Genomic DNA, 22,605 nt, shown 5'->3' with positions numbered 1-22,605 from the left:
CAAATAACTTATATGCTACAGACAATACTCTGTAATGCATGCCATTATTGCAATTCTCTCAGCTTTTCCCAAATTGTCTTATCTGATAATAAGGGTTGCGTCAAACACAGTTGGTCTCTAATCTAGCCTATCACTTTATGAGGTGTGCTGCCTCGTGTTGGAGAGCCAAGAGGGTTGCCGCGTAACAGCGTGAACTAAAATGACCGGAGACGGAATCAGTGAAGCAGAAATACTGATGGTGGCACTGAAAACGAATGTCTCTTGAGGAGAGAGAAAAAAATCTATGCCTAATAATACAGTACACTAGCATTTTACTCTCCTCAATTTGTCTATTATTACCCCAATAGACCCCCTCTATTTCTCTCTGTCTCTCTTTCTGATCTCCATTGCAAAATTGGAACCGTAGTTCTAGACATATCTCTAATCTGCTTCTCTGTTTTCAATTCCTATGACAGTTATTCAGAGATATAGAAAATGTATTGTTTCTCGTGAAGGACCATGATTACAGATTTTGAATATTGTTATTAGGGTGACGTTTTATTCTAAAAGTATTATTCAATTAGTATTACTACTATGGTTATTATTCTGTTACATGGAAATCTCTTTTACATTTGATTATCATTACTATATTTATAATGTACATTGTATTTGGAGAATATGTTGTTATTCTGATAACACGGTGTTCTAGAAATATGTTGAGTGCAAAGTAAGCACAGTACTGTGACCCGTAGTGCTGTTACTCACCTCTATACAAGAGATGTATTGGTATGGAATGTTCTTATGCTTTTTAGGCTCACTCCTCGCATATCTAGTTGTGTTTAGATCTACACTGTTCTCTCCCCACATACTTGTTTTGTGAGGCCGTTCTATGTCATTTAAGATGACAGGCTGGGCAAATGCTACTGCTTCTTTGCAGTGTTCATACCTTTTCTCTGAGCTTGTAAATGTAATGGATTGGCATATTCAAATTGGCTGGCGAATCACAGTGTACATTTTCTTGGGGTTTATTTCTGTTCATGGATATTACACATGCATCTGTTGTGTATGAATTGAGTTGTTTGAATAAAATTGTTTTTTTTTTGTGCAAGAGTAGGTAACAGTGATGTGTACTCTACAGCTATCTCGCTCTCTGTCTTTCACTCTCTCCCACTCTCTCTCTGTGGCCTTTCCACTCCCTACATCTCTTAGGTGCGTATTTATAGTTGGCCCGGATTCCTCCATCCCTGTATCTCTCTTTCTCTCACTGTCAGAACATGAACGATCACTCAATATCTGGTGGGAGGAGGCTGGTGAGAGAAGCTATAGAAGGACGGGCTCATTGTAGCTGGAGTGAAATCAATGGAATGGTATCAAACACATCAAACACATTTGACTCTGTTCCATTTATTCCATTCCACACATTACAATGAACCCGTCCTCCTATTGCTCCTCCCACCAGCCTCCTCTGAGATAGAGAGGGAGGTGGTGGGACCAGGCCAGACTGTGTCTGCAGGAACACAGATGGTCATTTAGCCTCCCGAAGAGCGACCCAGCATCTCTGCGATCGTTTTACTTGGTCTGTCGCAACATGCATCTGTTCCACTACACCTCCCTGCCTCCCTTGAGCGGACCTGCACTGTCGCTCACTGTGTGTGTTTGTGTCATCGGGCCGAGCACCGGATACTTATGAGCCAATCACCTCAGCAGTTGTGTCAAGGCTGATTAATAACGATGGGCAATGAATGAAACTGTGTGCCACATGCTCCTTCTGTGTAGCTGTGCAGTCAGCCAAGATCAATGATTCATGTTGACCCCTTGAGCTTAATACTTTCTCTGCATCAATGAATCTGTTCACTCTTGCCCCCACTCTCTTTTATATCTCCCCAAAACCTTTTTATTTGTATTTATTTAACTAGACAAGTCAGTTAAGAACATATTCTTATTCATACTTTGCCCTGTTTATCTAAATGCACTCCCAAAATGTCTTAGCATGTACCGTAAATTAATATCCCTGTCTACATAAGGACAAACCTCTTAAAGATATACATTTATTGTTTGTATAATTTAATGCAAAACGTACACAAGTGGGTACTAAATCGTGACTTTTATATTGTCAGTGCAAATATTCTATTGTCCTACAGTAACATATTATTTAAAGTGGAACGCATCAGCGTTTCAGTGTCCCAGTCTTATAATCCTAGGACCTTGGTTTTTATATACTGACAGAGACAAAGGGAGGCAGTGGTGCAGTGATTCCTCCTGTGGTGTAGGGGGTGGTGTGTGGAGTTTGGCAGCTTTTCAGATAGCAACAGCTTGACATACACCGCACCGTAGGTCAGTAGAAGTTGGAGTGCTTTGGCCTGCAAAAAGGGTTATGTTAGTATAACATAACAACAAAAGAGACTTCGTAATACTGTATTGAACACATGCTACAGTCTACAGGTAGGCTATATCTTAAACAGTGGTGGCTGGAGCCCGTCCTCCAGATTTCTCCCTCCACCAGCCTCCACTAGTCGGGAATACCATTTGTTCAACATGAGGCACTAAAGAAAAATCCTTTAGCGAGGTGTCTACATTGTAACATAAGATTACAAGTATTATTGAAAGCAGTCTAACTAACCTGAGCTGGTAGTATTTGGTCCGGTACCAAAATGTAGTTAGTAGTGAGTTTGGTGTCCTCCCTCTGGCTGGTTGAGGTACTGCCTCCAGCCTCATCGTTCATCAAGAGGGGCCTTTCCTCATCAGAACCTTCATTAACACTTGACTCCACCGCCACAGGGTCAAGGGTCATGACCTCTGACACCAGGACAAGGTGGGACATTCTCTTCTCGAGTCTCTTCTAGGGAGTGAGGGGAACCCGTTACAGTGCATTGTCTGCTAGTGCAACACAGAAACACTGAATGGTGATCATCACAAGATTGCCTTACGAGGCAATTGAAAGGCAATATACACCAAATGAAACCCTCCGATGATAGGCCTAAAACACAATATGTAATACTCAAATGTCTCCTATTGTCAATGTCCAATTTCATTTCAATTTTGCTCAGACAATTCCTTATAACAGCACACAGAGATTTGTCAGTATCGATCTATGCATATTATATCCCATTGGCTTCCCAAAACAGAATGTCCCTACTGAAAGCCTTGCCAAAGAGAACAAGGACACAAATCAATAGAGCGAACATGGGGACATCGTGATGTACCTACCTGGGCCTCGTCTCCGACAAAGCTCATCTCCTCTAGAGTTTCAGTCAGTGTCCTCAAGCAGCGGGCTGTATCCCAGTACACAATGAACAGCTGAGCGAGACGAGACCACAGACAGGCAGGCAGACGGTTAGAGACAAACAAACAGAGACAGATGGATGAATGTAATGAGGACAGTTTAGATGACTAAAGTTCATATTTGGTCTAGAGTGATCAACACAATATTTAGCATATGGAGTTTCTGTAATACTCATAATTTCCCGTGTTCCGTTAGTGACACTAAAGGTGCGGTTCTATGGTCACTACCCCCTGGGCACACACTGGTTGAATCAATGTTGTTTACACATCATTTCAATTAAATTGCATTGAACCAATGTGGAATAGACGTTGAATTGACGTCTGTGCCCAGTGGGTAGACTTGTTGTGGATTCATCTCATTCAGGTACAGTATCTGTTGATAGTGATTGATGCCGCTAATAAAGTTCCTCCCTTTTTTGTTTTGACTTCCTACGAGCTAGAACATTTGTTACTGTCTGATTTAGGATATAAAAGGGCCTATTTCAATTCAACTACAGAATCAATTCATCGATATATAACTTTAAAGTGTCTTGCCATAATGATCGGTCAATGGAAGCGGTTAGATTTATACCACAAAAAACAGTAAAGGTATTTAGAAGTAATCTCGATTACAAGAAAGGGTGTGTGATAAAAAGGTTTGACACAAAATGTCTTCCGTCTCAGATTGAGCTGCCTATATGTGCAGGTTACTGTAGGCTACCTGTAGAGTTCCAGTGCAGTTCTGCACCCAGTCAGCCACGCCCACCAGCAGCATATGTTGGCTCAGCCTCTCATTCACCTGGATGAGTCGCACGTCAATGTTGATGTTTATCTGTAGGAAGATCTACGTTAATGTTTTTTGGTCTTAACTGTTTTCAGACTACAGTCCAATATCTCTATAGAATTGATGGTTCAATAATGAACCACATAGGTTTCAAAGTGTCTGAATATTTATCTTCAATCCTCTTGTGTGGCATATCTATGTAGTCTATTCATTTGCTTCCACAAGCACAGATGTATTCCTATTAATATCGATGCATAATTTATGTTGCTACCACAGCTTACTAATTTTAGCACTGTGATTAAAGATTAGAAGGCATTTTATAATTAGGCTGCCCATTTAAGACTATCTTTTCCTACAGTGGGATTTCATTCATATTTTTCATAATTCATTTAAATTGTAATTAAAACTGCTGAAAATCAGGTGTTTCTATGTCAAACAGGCCCTCAGCCAGCCAAATCACCAGTTAAGATCTTTATCAGCCTTGCTCCCCTCCAACACAAGGTCATAAATCCCCAGCTGTCAGCAGAGCCATAAATTACCAGCTGCTCACTGCTCATTTACATTTTCATCATGTAGCAGATGTCCTTGCCCAAAAATCCATATTATATATTTTCCCTGCTCACATGTCAGCCATTGAAACCCATGCACATTCGGTTTGATCACAACAATACGTTATCCAATAAACCACCAATAAGCCATTGGTTAAAAAAAACATAATGACTTACCTTTTATTGAAGCTATGGTTATTATGTCATTATTCCAACACAACCATTTCACAATCTTTTCAGATGTACCGGAAAAGATGGCCTCGTTCACATTAGTCTAAAATGGTTAATGCTAATGTATTGATGTTTTAGCTAGGCGTAAATCCATTTCTGGGAAAAATGTGCAAATATTCTGTGCAGCACCTATGCACATTTGGTTTCTACAGTCTTTGACCTTTCCAACTATGTAGAACCTGTCCTATTCGGTAGAAGTATCATAATATAGCATGTATGAGTATCCCTCCCTATGCAGTGACTTAGTGTGTACCGCTCAGACACGAGTGTTGCAAATTTCTGACCAATACCCACCCAAAAAGCCTGAAAACTAGACCAATTGTATTTGTATACAGCAGAGTTGCCATATTTATACAATTAACCCTTTTCCATAACGCTATTAAGCCAAATACGGAATATCGTAGTAACCTGTAATGACGTTAGAAGCAAATTTAGTTTTCCTCAAAATAATTAGTATTGCGAGCTAGGACATGACGTAATAAAGGAATTTGAATATGTCGCAAGAGAAAAGACAATTTGCCCTTATTAAACTCGCCGGATCATTTTCTATCAATGGATGTCTATTTACCTCATTTGACTGCTATGGATGTCGATTTACCTCGTTTGACTGCTATGGAAGTCGATTTACCTCATTTGACTGCTATCTCGTTTAAGCAATAAGGTACAAGGGGGTATGGTATATGGCCAATAAACCACGACTAAGGGCTGTTCTTAAGCATGACGCCTGGATACAGCCGTTAGCCGTGGTATATTGGCCATATAGTACAAAGCACAGGCACTTCCTGTTTGAGTTTCTGCCCATAGGATGGGAGGAGCAAGATGGCGTCATGGTCAGATTTGCCGAAAGGAGGGCGGGGGAGGGCCTTGTAATCATCCCGGAAGTTTGAATAGCAATGGTTGAGAGTCTTAGTAGTGCGAGTAGGGCAGTCAATATGTTCATAGAATTTTGGCAGCCTAGTCCTCAGATTTGCTTTGTTAAAATCCCCAGCTACAATAAATGCATCCTCAGGATATGTGGTTTCCAGTTTGCATAAAGTCCATTGAAGTTCTTTGAGGGCCATCAAGGTTTCGGCTTAAGGTGGGATGTAAACGGCCGTGGTGATGACGGAGGAGAATTCTCTTGGGAGATAATATGGTCTGCATTTAATTGTGAGGTATTCTAGGTTGGGTGAACAAAATGACTTCAGTTCATGTATGTTCCTACAATTACACCATGAGTCGTTAATCATGAAACACAGCCGCCGACAATATTTTGGATGAATTTCTCTGGGGAGAGTGAACAAAGATCTGCTCCAGGGAAGTCGTATTCCTGGTCGTAATGCTGGTAGTTATGTTACTGCTGCTCTATTATCCAATAGTTCTTCCCGGCTGTATGTAATGACACAAAACATTTCCTGAGCTAATAATGTAAAAAGTAGTACATAAAAAACAAAATACTGCAACGTTTTCTAAGAGCTAGTTGCGATGCTGCCATCTTGCACAGACCAGCTGGCTGGTATGTTTATGGGCATATTCAATCTCTCCCTATCCCAGTCTGCTGTCCCCACATGTTTCAAGATGGCCACCATTGTTCCTGTACCCAGGAGGTAAAGGTAATTGAACTTAATGGCTATCACCCCGTAGCACTCACCTCTGTCATCATGAAGTGCTTTGAGAGACTAGTTAGGGATCATATCGCCTCTACCTTACCTGCCACCCTAGACCCACTTCAATTAACTTACCTCCCCAATAGATCCACAGACGATGCAATCGCCATTACTCTGCACACTGCCCTATTCCATCTGGACAAGAGGAATACCTATGTAAGAATGCTGTTTATTGACTATAGCTCAGCATCCATAGTACCCTCCAAGCTCATCATTCAGCTCGAGTCCCTGGGTCTGAACCCTGCCCTGGCAACTGGGTCCTGGACTTCCTGACGGGCCGCCCACAGGTGGTGAAGGTAGGAAACATCACCTCCACTCCGCTGATCCTCAACACTGGGGCCCCACAAGGGTGTGTGCTCAGCCCCCTCCTGTACTCCCTGTTCACCCATGACTGTGTGGCCAAGTACGCACCCAACTCAATCATCAAGTTTGCAGATGACACAACTGTAGTAGGCTTGATTACCAACGATGACGAAATAGCCTACAGGGAGGAGATGAGGGCTCTGGGAGTGTGGTGCCTGGAAAACAACCTCTCACTCAATGTCAACAAAACAAAGGTGATGATTGTGGACTTCAGGAAACAGCAGAGGGTGCACCCCCCTAAATTACAGGCCTCTCATCTTTTTAAGTGGGAGAACTTGCACAATTGGTGGCTGACTAAATACTTTTTTGCCCCACTGTATATAGTCTTAATTCATTCCTACATAGATTTGTGTGTATTGGGTATATGTTATGTAGTTTGTTAGATATTCCTACACTGCCGGAGCTAGAATCACAAGCATTTCGCTACACCCGCAACAACATCTGCTAATCATGTGTATGTGACCAATAAAATTTTATTTGATATACCACAAACCAATCCTCCGGGGTGGGGTGCCTTATTGCTATTATAAACTGGTTACCAACATAATTAGAACAGTAAAAAAAATGCTTTGTCATTCCCATGGTATATGGTCTGATATACCACAGCTTTGAGCCATTCAGCATTCAGGCCTGGAATCAGGTTTATAATTGTAAACAAATCCCCTTTGCGCATGTGCATAACTATAGATAAATCTGACAGGAGAGTTTAAGTGAGGAAAGTTAGACAGAGGATCTCAATCTCTGAGCAAGAAACACTTAGACGACCATTAAAAAAAATGTGCCTACTTTCTGGCAATTGTGCTGTTATAATGTGCCAGATGTTAAGACTACAAACCATTTTATAAATGGCCGATTTGCAAGATTGACTTGTCATTTCAATAGGCATAGGCTACAGACTAAAATCTGGGTTTATAATCAACTTTGCCATGGTTTGCTTAGATAAAGGAAGGATGCCTATAGCTCCTGATAGGCCTACATCTCATTTCAGATAGTCTACAGTAGCCTAGACAAGATGTAGGCAAGCTGTAAACTAAACGATTTAGCAGCTTGCTTAGTTCAAATTAACAGAAACATGTATTCAACATGAATAGCGAGGCGATTTCGAGGTTAGACGTGCTTGTTTCTCCCAATAGCCTGCCCGAATTGGCTACTGAGGATGCGGTCATCATTTCAATCACTGAATTTAATATTAATAATATGTACATTAACTAAATATGCTTGTCAACAACAGCCAGTGTTTTTAAAACTTTTTTAAATGTTTTACCTGAAGCCTAATTTGACTACTGTTACCGTCAATCTAACGCATTCTAACAACCGATCGGCAATTGCGATAGAGCTTTGATAACTTTTACTTTAATTAATTAAACATGCCCACTTAGTGGCAACAATTTATTTGCAATGACTCCAGTCATATTTTCATTTGTGTTTAGATTGATGAGGGGGAAAAAACAATTTAATCAATTTTAGAGTAAGGCTGTAACATAACAAAATGTGAAAAAAATGAAGGTGTCTGAATACTTTCTGAATGCACTGTAAAGTGTAATTGCGATGCAAACTCAAGATGTAATACATTTAAATTCTGTATCTGACTAGGTGTTTTCTTTTTTTAAGCCCATAACCATGTGTGTGAGGTGTATACTTTTGCTTCAAAGTAGATTTGTTTAAGACTACCAAGATACCCTCTGTATGACCCTACTTTAGCCCAAAGCAGTAAAACATTAAATGCTGTCAGACTGATAAACAGATTGAACACCCACCTCCTTGTTACTATAGTAGAGGATGACGATGATGAATGTGGTGAGGAAGATGGCGACCAGACTGACAGACAGGCAGAGGACCCAGTAGTCAGTGACCGAGAGATACATATGAAGAGTGGAGAACACAGCACACCATATCACCACATATATAATCTGGAGGGGAGATAAAATGATACACAGTATAAATTGAACATACTAACTCTGAACAAATACAGGACACATTATTAGAAGACACCCAGATGGCATAGGAGATCAACAGATACTGGACACTATTGTGAATAATGTAATGGATGTAAAAAAAAATAACTAACAAAATCCCCCTTGTGTTATTAATGAAGACTTTGAGGGACCCTACCGGTGCCATGATGAAGTGGATGAGAGAAGAGTTAAGGAACAGGTATCTCCTGACCGATGGCACATCCAGTGCTATGTCTAGTGGTGTCTCAAAGTCTTCCACAGGAATCTACAGTGGAGAAACCAAATGAACCAAACAGTGGATACATGGTAATAATGTATTCTAAATGTAATGTTCCATGCAATGGCCTTCATACTTTACCAAAATGCAAAATAAACAAGGTAAGGGAAAAAAGACTTTGACCTGCAATATGTGTCAGGGATGTGGGTGGTCAAAAGTTTGTAAAAGTGTGTGTGACATATTTATTTCAAAAACATTGTATATCCCTTTGAGTGGTGAAGTTATTAATTACACTTGGGGTGGTGTATCAATACCCACAGTCACTACAAATATACAGTGACCTTAATAACTCAGTTGCCGGAGAGGAAGGAAACCACTCAGGGACTTCACCATGAGGCCAGAGGTGACTTTAAAACAGTTACAGAGTATAACGGATGTTTAGCTCTTTGTATGACTTACACCTCCTATCCAACTTAAGTGTCAATGACAACAAATTTACCGCCGGTAAATTTCTGCTGACCTGTCATTGATAAACGACGTCAGGCTCTGCCGCTTACGACTGACTCATCATGTTTTTTTGCGTCGTCTATGTCTTTGTGCGTCAGGTTTGTAAAGCCATGACATGAGGCATAATGCTTATGAGGCATTTGCATGTGCAGACCATCTCATAACCGGAACGAGATTTGTGGGTTGCTATTCAACTGTTTTCATTTGGTTGTAAACCTGATTTAACAATCTGCCATCGCCAAGTGGATTTGGAGCAAAAGTTAAATATTGACAGCACAAATGTGAAAAACGAATCTGTCTCAAGGCAGTTCACAGTACTTACCCCGACCAAATTCAGAATATGTGCAGCACAAGGCACCCACTCTGTCAATGGGTTGATCTCTCGTATGTGCGATTGCAGACCTTTGGTTGTCATTGTCCTTTGTGTCTGTGTTGCACATAACAATAACCAGCGACACGTCCCGGGTGGCGCAGCGGTCTAAGGCACTGCATCACAGTACTAGAGGCATCACTGCAGACCTGGGTTCGATCCCAGGCTGTGTCGCAGTCGGCCCCGACCGGGAAACCCATGAGGCGGCGCACAATTGGCCCAGCATCGTCCGAGAAATTGGAAGGGTTTGGTCGGCCGGGATGTCCTTGTCCAGTCGCGTTCTAGCGACTCCTTGTGGTGGGCCGGGCGCATGCACGCTAACTTCGGTCACCAGCTGTACAGTGTTTCCTCTGACACATTGGTGCGGCTGGCTTCCGGGTTAAGCGAGCAGTGTGTCAAGAAGCAGTGCGGCTTGGCGGGTCGTGTATCAGAGGACTGGCTCTCGACCTTCGCCTCTCCCGAGTCCGCACTGGAGTTGCAGTGATGGGACATTACCAATTGGGGAGAAAAAAATAGGTAAAAAGTACCAAAAAAATGAATAAATCAAATAACAGTCAGTTTGGGCATTTTTTGTTTAAGTGCTGTTGTTTTATTTTCTGTACTTTTCTTTTCTGGTCCACTCAAGCCACTCTGATTTTTTTCCCACTAGGTAAAAATGCTGTGGCTACCACAGAATTCTGTAGCAATACGCCATCCCATCTGGTTTGCACTTAGTGGGACCATAATTTGTTTTTCAACAGGGCAATGACCCAACACACCTCCAGGCTGTGTAAGGGCTATTTGACCAAGAAGGAGAGTGATGGAGTCCTGCATCAGATGAAAAAAAGCAGGAAAAGCAGCCAACAAGTGCTCAGCATATGTGGGAACTCCTTCAAGACTGTTGGAAAAGCATTCCAGGTGATACTGGTTAAGAGAATGCCAAGAGTGTACAAAGCTGTCATCAAGACAAAGGGTGGCTACTTTGAAGAATCTCAAATATAAAATATATTTGGATTTGTTTAACAATTTTTGGGTTACTACTTGATTCCATATGTGTTATTTCATAGTTTTGATGTCTTGACTATTGTTCTACAATGTAGAAAATAGTCAAAGTAAAGAAAAACTCTTGAATGAGCAGGTGTGTCCAAACCTTTGACTGGTACTGTATATATACTTTTAAAAATGTTTTGCTGCCTCTTGGGCCCCCCACGGGCCTGGGCCCAGGGACTGCATTATCTGGCCCTTCCTCTCCCTAACTATCTCAGACAACCTGATCCAGGTGTAGAACTCTAAAGGGCCGAAAGTCTTGAATAGGGTTTTGCTCCCTAAATCACACAGTATGACTCAGCGGCTGCCAAGTCCAATCGTGTGGAATTGTACTTATAGCAGCATCCATTAAAGTCGTACCAGCCCACGGGGCAGGATTTTTGGGATAGCTCTTCACCCCGGTCAGGAGTGTCATGTTCAATATCCAAAGCAAGGCTGAAGATAAAGACAGCACAGAAGAACACAAACATGATTCTGGTTGGGCTGGTAGGCAGGTAGGTATGCTGGGCTGCAGTGGGTCCTGTCCTTTATTCTAATTTACAGAAGGAAGGTTTGGCTGGTGGGCATCATGTCATAGGCGGATCATGTACAGACGTGACACATCCACTATCTCAAAGTAAATATTATATGAATGTACTATTAACCTCAGCCTTTACTGAAGCTGTTTAATCTGTCAAATTCACTCCAGAACCTAACAAATTCAAAGAGATAAAAGAGAGAAAGTTATTTCTCACTTCCCTGTGCTCAAAGGGGATGATGCTGAGAGACCAAAGGTAATCGCCTCGTTCCGCCCCAGTTCCACCCCCCTGGACACCTTCCCTTCTCCATTCATCATTGAAATTGTCCAGTGTAACCTGTTCTCTGGGCAGCCAAACAAATCCTGCACATGCGCAGAAGGGTTGGTTCTTTAGCTATCGGGAAGAAGGTGTCCAGCCGCTCCGCTCCAAATGCATCACAACAGCCAGTCTAAGAGGGTATTGCCACGCAACCCAGAAGTCATATCACCTCTGGAGATGTATTCTTCTCATAATTCCTGTGCCATGTTTTGGTACAGGGCTTTTGACACCAAAAAGCACACACTGGATGTGATGTTTTGGCCAACAACTTTGACTTGAGGTAAAATTTTCAACATTAACTGCGGTTCAATTTTATTTCAATTAATTAGACACGGTATACTGATTTTTAAGAATATAACTTTAAAATACTTCATGAGCTTAGTACACCGGTCTTACCCCATCATAACCCAAAATATAAGGATAGGCCGGGGATTCACTCCGATCTGTAAAGTAATTTCCGATAGAGCCGACAGCGTTTGTCTCTGCGAACACGGAAACTGCCTTTAAAAGGTGCATAGCCTAAAAGAGGCAATAGGCTGGAATCGCGGCCTTACTCCATGGTTTATATTTTGATTTAGTTTAAGTCTATTTTAAACACACTATTGCCTATAGCTTAAAAATATGTTCAACTATCATGTTGATCTCATGGACTAAGTCATGGCATGCAAAACTTTATCAATGAATTTGCTTGCATTTCTCCATCCTAGCAAATTAAGTTTTGGGGCTGTTTGCTGACACACGTTTTTCTTCATGAAACCTTTTCAGATCGAAATAACAGTAGGCCTATATTTTGGTGAGACATAAAACAGTCTGATAGAGGAAGTGAGATTACAAGTTCATTTAAACTCAGCAAAAAAAAGAAACGTCCCTTTTATCAGGACCCTGTCTTGCAAAGATAATTCATAAAAATCCAATTAACTTCACAGATCTCCATTGCAAAGGGTTTAAACACTGTTTCCCATGCTTGTTCAATGAACCATAAACAATTAATGAACATGCAACTGTGGAATGGTCGTTAAGACACTGACAGCTTACAGACGGTAGGCAATTAAAGTCACAGTTATGAAAACTTAGGGCATTAAAGAGGCCTTTCTACTGACTCTGAAAAACACCAAAAGAAAGATTCCCAAGGTCCCTGCTCATCTGTGTGAACGTGCCTTAGGCATGCTGCAAGGAGGCATGAGGAGATGTGGCCAGGACAATAAATTGCAATGTCCGTACTGAGACGCCTAAGGCAGCTCTACAGGGAGGAAGGATGGACAGCTGATCGTCCTCGCAGTGGCAGACCACGTGTAACAACACCTGCACAGGATCGGTACATCCGAACGTCACACCCGCGGGCCAGGTACAGGATGGCAACAACAACTGCCCGAGTTACACCAGGAACGCACAATCCCTCCATCAGTGCACAGACTGTCCACAATAGGCTGAGAGAGGGCTTGTAGGCATGTTGTAAGGCAGGTCCTCACCAGACATCACTGGCACAAGTCCACCATCGCTGGACCAGACAGGACTGGCAAAAAGTGCTCTTCTCTGATGAGTGGCGGTTTTGTCTCACCAGGGCTGATGGTCGGATTTGCGTTTATTGACGAAGGAATGAGCGTTACACCGAGGCCTGTACTCTGGAGCGGGATCGATTTGGAGGTGGAGGGTTGGTCATGGTCTGGGGCGGTGTGTCACAGCATCATTGGACTGAGCTTGTTGTCATTGCAGGCAATCTCAACGCTGTGCGTTACAGGGAAGACATCCTCCTCACTCATGTGGTACCTTTCCTGCAGGCTCATCCTGACATGACCCTCCAGCATGACAATGCCACCAGCTATACACTGCCTGTTCTGTGCGTGATTTCCTGCATCCTGCAAGACAAGAATGTCAGTATTCTGCATAGCCAACAAAGATGCCAGATCTCAATCCCATTGAGCACGTCTAGGACCTCTTGGATCAGATGGTGAGGGCTAGGGAATGTCCGGGAACTTGCAGGTGCCTTGGTGGAAGAGTGGGGTAACATCTCACAGCAAGAACTGGCAACACTGCAGTACTTAATGCAGCTGGTGGCCACACCAGATACTGACTGTTACTTTGATTTTGACCCCCCCTTTGTTAAGGGACACATCATTCCCTTTCTGTTAGTCACATGTCTGTGGAATTTGTTCAGTTTATTTCTCAGTTGTTGAATCTTGTTATAGCCATACAAATATTTATAAATGTTAAAAAGTCAAATGAAGTTGACAGTGAGAAGATGTTTCTTTTTTTGCTGAGTTTAGTTCAAGCTCCCCACACAAGTGGACAGGCTGCTTGACATTTGATGAGAATATAAATGGCCAGTGGGCACCCAGAGAGAGGGAGAGAGTGTGTGTTTATGTGTATGTGTGTGTTTGCTCTGACCTGAAAGCCGTCCCTCTCCAGCAGAGCCCTGCAGAGCGACAGATCAAACCTGGGGCTCAGCATGGAGGAGGTTGGTACTGCCAGCACACACTGACCTGGAGAAGAGAAAAGGGGGAAACAGAAGGGAGAGGGGCAGAGAGAGACGGTAGGAGAGAGAGGAGGGCGAGAGAGAGGCGAGGAGAGTGTTCATTTTGACAATAACACATTCTGACAGAGATTTTAACAGTGATGAAAAAGGAGAGAGAGTCAAAACATTGAGAAATAATAAAAAAAGGTATTAAGGGTAAATAAATAAAGTGGGACATTGTGAAAAGGGTTTGTTTATCCCAAAAACTTGCCAAGAGGGAAAAAATAGAACAAAGAAGAGAAACAAATCATGAATATATATATATTTTTTGATAACTATGTTACTACGCACCATTCTTCCATCTAGATGTTCTTCTGTTTTCTGGCTGGATCTTGGATGATCGTCTTAGGTCAGCTTCAACATCACTCTCGTCTGAATGCACAGAAGTCTTGTCCTCCATCTCATCCATGATGACGAGACCCTGAACGAGCAAAAACAGTCATACACTTGAATCAAAATCCTTGGAACCGTAATTCAGAGAAAATGAGTAAGAGCATGAACGGCCCTGACCGTCAGCGTGAAATACACAGTGCATCTGACCACAGCAACACAGTTCCGTTAGCCTGGTCCCAGATCTGTTTTTGCTGTCTTGCCAACTCCTACAATGACTAAAAGAGTTGGAAAGCCTGCACAAATAGATCTCGGACCAGGCTACATCCGTTGCTCAAGCAGACAGATGCTTGGTCTGATTACAACACCACTTCCCAGTTGTGTGCCGTAGGTTGTCAGATATGTGTGTAAAGTATACACAGTATATGAAGTGAGTAATAACATTACAGCAAGCAGCACATTCCAGTGTGATGCAAAACAAAGAAAGACATTGAAATTAGAACATTTGACGAATATTCCCTCAGTAGATAGTGTTTTCCTCTGGGGCATGGCTTGTACTGACACTGTTGGAGAAAACATGTCTAATGGCTGAAGCTCCCTTCGAGATGCCCAATCGGAGACTACAGCTTTATCTAACAATGGCATCAAACGCCAAAAGATTAACTTTGGAGAAGTCAGTTGAGTTAAGACAAGCACTTGATGTGTCCTATGTTTCAAAAGCAACCGGAAACCACATCACTTCTCCTTTTAGAACAGATTACATTGCTCTGCTATGTTATGTCAGCATGTTGGAGAAACCAGCAGAGGAATGAAACTAAAGTTTACCAACAAGGTTTCTGATTCAGCACTTTCGAGTTTCAACCTAAGTTTCTAACAATCATTTTAGTAGCTGACTTTTTTTCCCCCCGGCTACAGACTTCACAGGTTTCTGTTAAAAGTGGCTAAGCTGTACTACAGTAATAAGATGAGATAGACATACTGCACCTCAACAGGGTCAGTCTTCAACGCACAATACACAGCCAAGTTATCGCTCTGCTTTCAACAGCTACAAACTCTGAAAGAGAAAGTGAGAAAATAAAGGGACAGAGAGCAGCTACATTTTTAGACACCACTGTTGCTTTCTCATTCTCTTGTTCTTGCTCGCTCTCTCCCACCGTCCCTCTTTCCCTCTCCCTCTGTGTCTCTCGTTTGATTGTTAGAGAGGGAGACACATTTTAGCACAAACGTGTGGAAATGCTGTCAGCAAGCGGGACTTCAAGTTGTCTTCTTCTATCCCTACACCAGTTCTCTCTCTCCTCTCTCTATTTTCCTCTCTCTCGCCCTCTATCTCTCTCTCCTTTCTCTCTCTCTCAATTCAATGTTAAGGGCTTTATTGGCATGGGAAACACATGTTTACATTGCAAAAGCAAGTGAAATAGATAATAAACAAAAGTGAAATAAACAATAAAAAATGAACAGTAAACATTACACTTACAAAAGCTCCAAAATAATAAAGACATTTCACATGTTCACACATATATACAGTGTTGTAATGATGTGAAAATTGTTAAAGTACAATCAAATAAATAAACATAAATATAGATTGTATATACAATGGTGTTTGTTCTTCACTGGTTGCCCTTTTCTTGTGGCAACAGGTCACAAATCTTGCTTCTGTGATGGCACACTGTGGTATTCCACCCAATAGATACGGGAGTGTTTCAAAATTGGATTTGTTTTCAAATTCTTTGTGGGTCTGTGTAATCTGAGGGAAATATGTGTCTCTAATATGGTCATACATTTGGCAGGGGGTTAGGAAGTGCAGCTCAGTTTCCACCTCATTTTGTGGGCAGTGAGCACATAGTCTGTCTTCTCTTGAGAGCCAGGTCTGCCTATTGTCAATTCAATTCAAGGGCTTTATCGGCATGGGAAACATATGTTAACATTGCCAAAGCAAGTGAAGTATATAATAAACAAAAGTGAAATTAACAATAAAAATGAACAGTAAACATTACACTCACAGACGTTCCACAGAATAAAGACATTTCCCATGTCATATTATGTTGTATATACAGTGTTGTAACGATGTGCAAATACAAGTACAAAAGGGAAAATAAATCAACATACATAAATCTCTCTCTCTCCCTCTCTCTCAAGCACACACTCTCATTCTCACTTGCTGCTGTAAGCAAGTGAGTTGCCAACTTTCAAACAGTTTGACTACGCTGGCGCCCCTAATAAAAAAAGTACCTTTACAAGTGCCTGTTTACACTTGTATGTGAATTGCTGTGTAAGAGCATGTGATGTTTGATGTGTGTTGTGTGCGTCTGTGTGTTTCTCTACGAAAGGTTTTATGACAGATGTGAGGGGAAAAGCTCTTCAGGGTTTTCTCCTCATCTATTCACTCTACTCCTACTTCTAGGAATGTTTTTTAAAGATAAAAAACATTTTACAGAATCGTTATGTGCACCAGTTACAGTTGAGGTTCTGAACATAAAGAAATACACATGACTAATAGGACAACTCTCCAGAGACTATACAATGTAGAAACTATTACATTTAAAGGTCCTACCTACCCGCACTTAAGATTAAAGTAATTTCCAATGACTGGAAGTCTATGTGTATCTGTTAGCATACCCATAGACTTAGAGTCATTGCGCAAACTCTAGTTAGCATTGGCTCGCAAAACAACCTCTAAGTTCCTTTATACTGGACACAGAGACATAAAAACGGTATCCATAAGTTCATCGGATTTTGGGGAAATAGATAAAGAGCCTCATTACCCAAATCCCCTTTTAAAGTCCCATTTACTTTAATACAGTTACAGCATTTCAAACATTCCCCCAGAAGCATTTAACCTTTTCCGTCTCAACTATTTGGTCCTTTTTCCTCACATACAACTACACTTCCCAATATACACCACATGGCCCAAAGTATGTGGACACCTGCTCCTCTAACATCGCATTCCAAAATCATGGGCATTAATATGGAGTTGGTCCCCCCTTTGCTGCAATAACCGATGTTGGAACATTTCTGTGGGGACTCAGTGTCACGCCCTGACCATAGAGAGCCCTCTGTGTTCTCTATGGTGTAATAGGTCAGAGCGTGACTAGGGGAGTTTTCTAGTTATTATAGTTCTATGTTGGTGTGTGAGTATGGTTCCCAATTGGAGGCAACTGAAGATCGTTGCCTCTAATTGGAGATCATACTTAGTGTGTCCCTTTTCCCACCTGCGTTGTGGGATATTGTTTTGTTTAGTGCCTGTGTGCGCTACGTACTGCACGTTCATTAATTCTTTGTTGTTTTGAAGGTTCACTATAATAAATATGTGGAACTCTACTCACGCTGCGCCTTGGTCCGATTATTTAAACAATGGTTGTGACAGAATATCCCATTACAGGACCAAGCAGCGTGCCCAGGAGTTAAAGAGAGTTGGACATGGGAGGAAATACTGGGTGGATGTGAGACCCTTCCTTGGCAGGAGTCGCCAAGGAGTATAGGAAGACAGCGACGGCCACAAACAGCCCAAGGGCAACCCCAAGATTTTTTGGGGGGGGGACACAAAGGGTGGTCGGCTGAGACGAGGAGTTGGGAGTTGATGGAGCAATTGGAGGAGGGAGATCGGAGAGAGAGATGTAGTCTGCAGCGCACTCGCCATGAAGAGCGTGTCATCAGTCCGGTGAAACCTGTGCTGGCTCCACGCACCAGGCCTCCAGTGCGCCTTCCCAGCCCTGTACGTCGTGTGCCGGCTCCCCGCACTCACCCTGAAGAGTGTGTCACCAGCCCTGAGTCTCCAGCGACGGTCTACAGCCCGGAACCTCCAGTGACAGTCCACGGCCCAGAGCTTCCAGCGACGGTTCACAGTCCAGAGCCTCCAGTGACGGTCCACGCCGGTGCCATGGCTGGAGCCTTCCTCTGTGCTGGTGCCCAGTCCGGGTGTAACAGTATACTTTTTACCGTCCCCTCGCCCATACCTGCACACATCAACAACAGTCACCTCTCGAAGCATCGTTACCCATCGCTCCACAAAAGCCGCGGCCCTTGCAGAGCAAGGGGAACCACTACTTCAAGGTCTCAGAGCAAGTGACGTCACCAATTGAAACGCTATTTAGCGCACACCGCTAACTAAGCTAGCCGTTTCACATCCGTTACACGGGCACGACGTCCAGTTCCGCTCCATGGCCGGAGCCTTCCTCTGCTCCGGTGCCCAGTCCGGGCACGGCGTTCAGCCCGGCTTCATGGCCGGATCCGCGGTCTGAGCGTGTGCAACGTCCCGCACCGGAGCCGCAACCGACGCTAGTTGCCCACCCTAACCCTCCCCATCTTGGTTCTGGTTTTGCGGTCAGAGTCCGCACCTTTGGGGAGGGTACTGTCGCGCCCTGACCATAGAGAGCCCTCAGGGTTCTCTATGGTGTAATAGGTCAGAGTGTGACTAGGGGGATTTTCTAGTTATTATAGTTCTATGTTGGTGTGTGAGTATGGTTCCCAATTGGAGGCAGCTGAATATCGTTCTCTAATTGGGGATCATACTTAGTGTGTCCCTTTTGCGTTGTGGGATATTGTTTTGTTTAGTGCCTATGTGCGCTACGTACTGCACGTTCGTTAATTATTTGTTGTGGAACGTGGAACTCTACTCACGCTGTGCCTTGGTCCGATTATTTATATAACGTGACACTCAACCACAAGAGCATTAGTGAAGTCAGGCACTGATGTTGGCCGATTAGGCTTGGCTCGCAGTCGGCATTCCAATTCATCCCAAAGGTGTTCGATGGGGTTGAGGTCAGGGCTCTGCAAGCTAGTCAAGTTCTTCCACACCGATCTCGACAAACCATTTATGTATGGACCTCACTTTGTGCACAGGGGCATTGTCATGCTGAAACAAGAAAGGGCCTTCAACAAACTGTTGCCACAAAGTTAGAAACACAGAATCGTCTGGAATGCCATTGTATGCTGTAGTGTTAAGATTTACCTTCACTGGAAGTAAGGGGCCTAGTCCGAACAATGAAAACAGCCCCAGACCTTCTCCACCAAACTTTACAGTTGGCACTATACATTCGTGCAGGTACCGTTCTCCTGGTATCCGCCAAACCCAGATTCGTCCATAGGACTGATGGATGGTGAAGCGTGATTTATCACTCCAGAGAATGCATTTCCACTTCTTCAGAGTGCAATGGGGGTGTGCTTTACACCACTCCAGCCAATGTTTGGCAATGTGCATTGTGATCTTAGGCTTGTGTGTGGCTGCTCGGCCATGGAAACCCAATTCATGATGCTCCTGACGAACAGTTATTGTGCTGAAGTTGCTTCCAGAGGTAGTTTGGAACTCAGAAGTGAGTGTTCGACAGATGATTTGTACGCACTACGCGCTTCAGCACTCGCCGATCCCGTTCTGTGAGCTTGTGTGGCCTACCACTTCACGGCTGAGCCGTTGTTGCTCCTAGACGTTTCCACTTCACAATAACAGCATTTACAGTTTACCAGAGCAGCTCAAACAGAGCAGAAATTTGACAAACTGACTTGTTGAAAATCCTATGACGGTGCCACATTGAAAGTCACTGAGCTCTTCAGTACGGGCCATTCTACTGCCAATGTTTGTCTATGGAGATTGCATGGTGGTGTGCTCGATATTATACACCTGTCAGCAACGGGTGTGGCCAAATCCACTCATTTGAAGGGGTGTCCACATACTTTTGGCCCTGTTGTGTAATTCTTACTCACTTACACCCCTCCCCCCCCCCTCTCGCTCTCCCAGCTTGACTCATTAGTCTAACCACATGACTGGTGGAATGAGGTCTACACTTCTCAGAATGGGAGAGTGAATGAGACAATGAGTCCACAACAACAAACTTTTCTTGTAATAAACAAATGGAAATAACCTCACAGAGGTGACAGAACTAACATCATACTTGAAATATATGAGACAGCAATGCACACACATGGCCTACACACACAAACACACAAACACTATTCCTTACCTACCTTAGCGTTGTTGTCCCAGCTGGTGTGTGAGTTGATCTGGATGCCAGTGAGTTTAGCAGATGTTCTGCAGGTTGTCATGACTCTGGTCTGGTGGTCTGCTGCTATGGGCTGGGACTGTCACACATTAACTCTTGCCCCACAGGCATGAACGCACAAGCACACACACACACACACACACACACACACACACACACACACACACACACACACACACACGTATGCAATGATGGACGCACGAGCGTGCACAAACACAGACACAATCACACACACTGACAAATTAGAAATTAGATCATGGAAATCTGTATACTTTTGTGAGACTAAATAGATTAACTCAGTTGACCTGAAACATTGTCTGGGGACAACAATCTGATGACTCATGTAATAAATGTGTGAAGGATTCCACCTTGGTGTTTAAATTACAATGAAGTTTCATATTGTTCTCTCTATAATTTCAGGAACTCGATGAGGGCAAAGTTGAGATGAAATGTTGACTTGGTGTCTCAATGGTTTATTACCCAGACTACAGTAAACAGTGTGACCGTGTTATGGCACAACACAGTCATGTTGGCCAGTCTTTCACGGTACTGCAGTTCTCTGCCTAGAATGCCATCTTGGGGTATGAAGGAGTAAATAAAATGTAATACTTAGATAGTTGTGTCAGTCACTTATCATCATCATAATGGTAATATTGAGGGTGAACAAAGTTCATATTCAGTTTAGAGTGATTAACAATGTTTAGCATATTTATATATTTTCCCTTTCTGTAATACACATTATGTCCAGTGTTCTTTCTGTAATGTTCACTAGACTAGATGCTGCATGTCATGGAGTAAACTCATATCTGTTTATAGTGATTGATGCCAGACTGGAGGTACAAGGACCAAGGACACACTGATTATTGTGTGGTTGGCAGGTAGCCTAGTGGTTAGAGCATTGGGCCAGTAACCGCAAGGTTGCTAGATCGAATCCCCGAGCTAACGAGGTCGTTCTGTCCCTGAACAAGGCCCACTGTTCCTAGGCTGTTTTTGTAAAAAAGAATTTGTTCTTAACTGACTTGCCTAGTTAAATGAAAAAAATATATATTGTGAAACACTGTGTGATTCTGTAGCAGCAAACGAAATCACTGCCTTTTGTTTTGACTCAGGCTGGTGTTTACTGCTGGTGCTGTCTGATTAGTATATAAGGGAGGCCAGTTAGACATCTCCAAGAGGCCAGTTAGACATTTCTCAGCTTCTATGCTGGATTGTGTCTCCCTGTTGCAACTTGTATTAAACTCAATTGATTTATGATTGACTGTATCTATGACTGCTCTTCTCTTTTGTTCACCTGGAAATTCCTATTACAATCATCATCATCATCATCATGTGGCTGCTCAGTGAAACAACCTGTCCTGACTTGTCATAGACACTTGCTAAGAAACTTTAATGAGCAAGCCTTCCTTCATGACCTGGCCTCTGTAAATTGGAATAGAATCAGCTTGATCCTCTCTGTTGAAAACACTTGGACCTTATTTTTTTATATTTTCAGTGATATTGTTAACAAACATGCCCCCATAAAGAAAATGAGAATTAAAAACCGTTTCAGCCCCTGGTTCGACCATGATCTTGCAGAGTTACTCCACCTCAAGAATTGCATTTAGCTAAATGCTCGGCACACGCATACCCAGGCTGACTGGCTCTTGTTCAGGCAAATGAGTGCACTCAGGCTATCCGGAAGGCTAAAGTTAGTTACTTTAAGGGGCAGTTCTCTCTCTGTGGGTCTAACCCCAACGAGTTTTGGAAAACGGTTAAAGTCCTGGAGAATAAACACTCCTCTTCACAGCTGCCCATGTCCCTTAAAGTTGATGATGTGGTTGTTACTGACATGAAGCACATTGCTGAGCTTTTTAAATCACCACTTCATTAAGTCAGGATTCCTATTTGACTCAGCCATGCCTCCTTGCCCGTCCAACATTTCCTCATCTCACACCCCTTCTAATGTGACTAGCCCCGATGCTCCTCCCTCTTTTTCCCCTGCCCCACTACAAAGTTTCTCCCTGCAGGCGGTCACTGAGTTCGAGATGCAAAAGGACTTCCTTAAACT

General features: G+C 42.9%; 1 protein-coding gene across 3 annotated transcripts; it reads right to left on the bottom strand.

The window, feature by feature from the left end:
• Nucleotides 1-1,868: 1,868 nt before the first annotated feature.
• Nucleotides 1,869-20,666, bottom strand: LOC110496101 (transmembrane protein 268). Of its 3 annotated transcripts, none has more exons than XM_036952626.1 (10): nucleotides 20,524-20,666; nucleotides 15,550-15,619; nucleotides 14,527-14,656; nucleotides 14,109-14,203; nucleotides 8,925-9,032; nucleotides 8,570-8,722; nucleotides 3,962-4,072; nucleotides 3,187-3,276; nucleotides 2,600-2,818; nucleotides 1,869-2,339 (listed from the first exon to the last, which is right to left on the bottom strand). In XM_036952626.1, the coding sequence occupies exons 3-10, from the start codon at nucleotides 14,642-14,644 to the stop codon at nucleotides 2,169-2,171; spliced, it is 1,065 nt and encodes a 354-aa protein (XP_036808521.1). In that variant the 5' UTR covers nucleotides 14,645-14,656; nucleotides 15,550-15,619; nucleotides 20,524-20,666; the 3' UTR covers nucleotides 1,869-2,168. The 3 variants fall into 3 exon arrangements, with proteins under 3 accessions (XP_036808521.1, XP_036808522.1, XP_036808523.1); XM_036952627.1 differs by having other exon boundaries at nucleotides 20,520-20,621; XM_036952628.1 differs by lacking the exons at nucleotides 15,550-15,619; nucleotides 20,524-20,666 and adding an exon at nucleotides 14,746-14,852.
• Nucleotides 20,667-22,605: the final 1,939 nt, after the last annotated feature.

The sequence above is a fragment of the Oncorhynchus mykiss genome, chromosome 18 (assembly GCF_013265735.2).
Source record: "Oncorhynchus mykiss isolate Arlee chromosome 18, USDA_OmykA_1.1, whole genome shotgun sequence".
Lineage (NCBI taxonomy): Eukaryota > Metazoa > Chordata > Actinopteri > Salmoniformes > Salmonidae > Oncorhynchus > Oncorhynchus mykiss.
This window is presented reverse-complemented; position numbering and strand designations above follow the sequence as displayed.

Excerpts from the sequence above, each read along its gene's own strand:
- LOC110496101 (XM_036952626.1), bottom strand. The coding sequence starts at position 14,644 with ATGGATGAGATGGAGGACAAGACTTCTGTGCATTCAGACGAGAGTGAT. Across the intron at positions 4,073-8,569 it reads TCTACTATAGTAACAAGGAG|ATAAACATCAACATTGACGT; the intron begins GTGGGTGTTCAA and ends ATCTTCCTACAG. Across the intron at positions 3,277-3,961 it reads ACTGCACTGGAACTCTACAG|CTGTTCATTGTGTACTGGGA; the intron begins GTAGCCTACAGT and ends CGTCTCGCTCAG.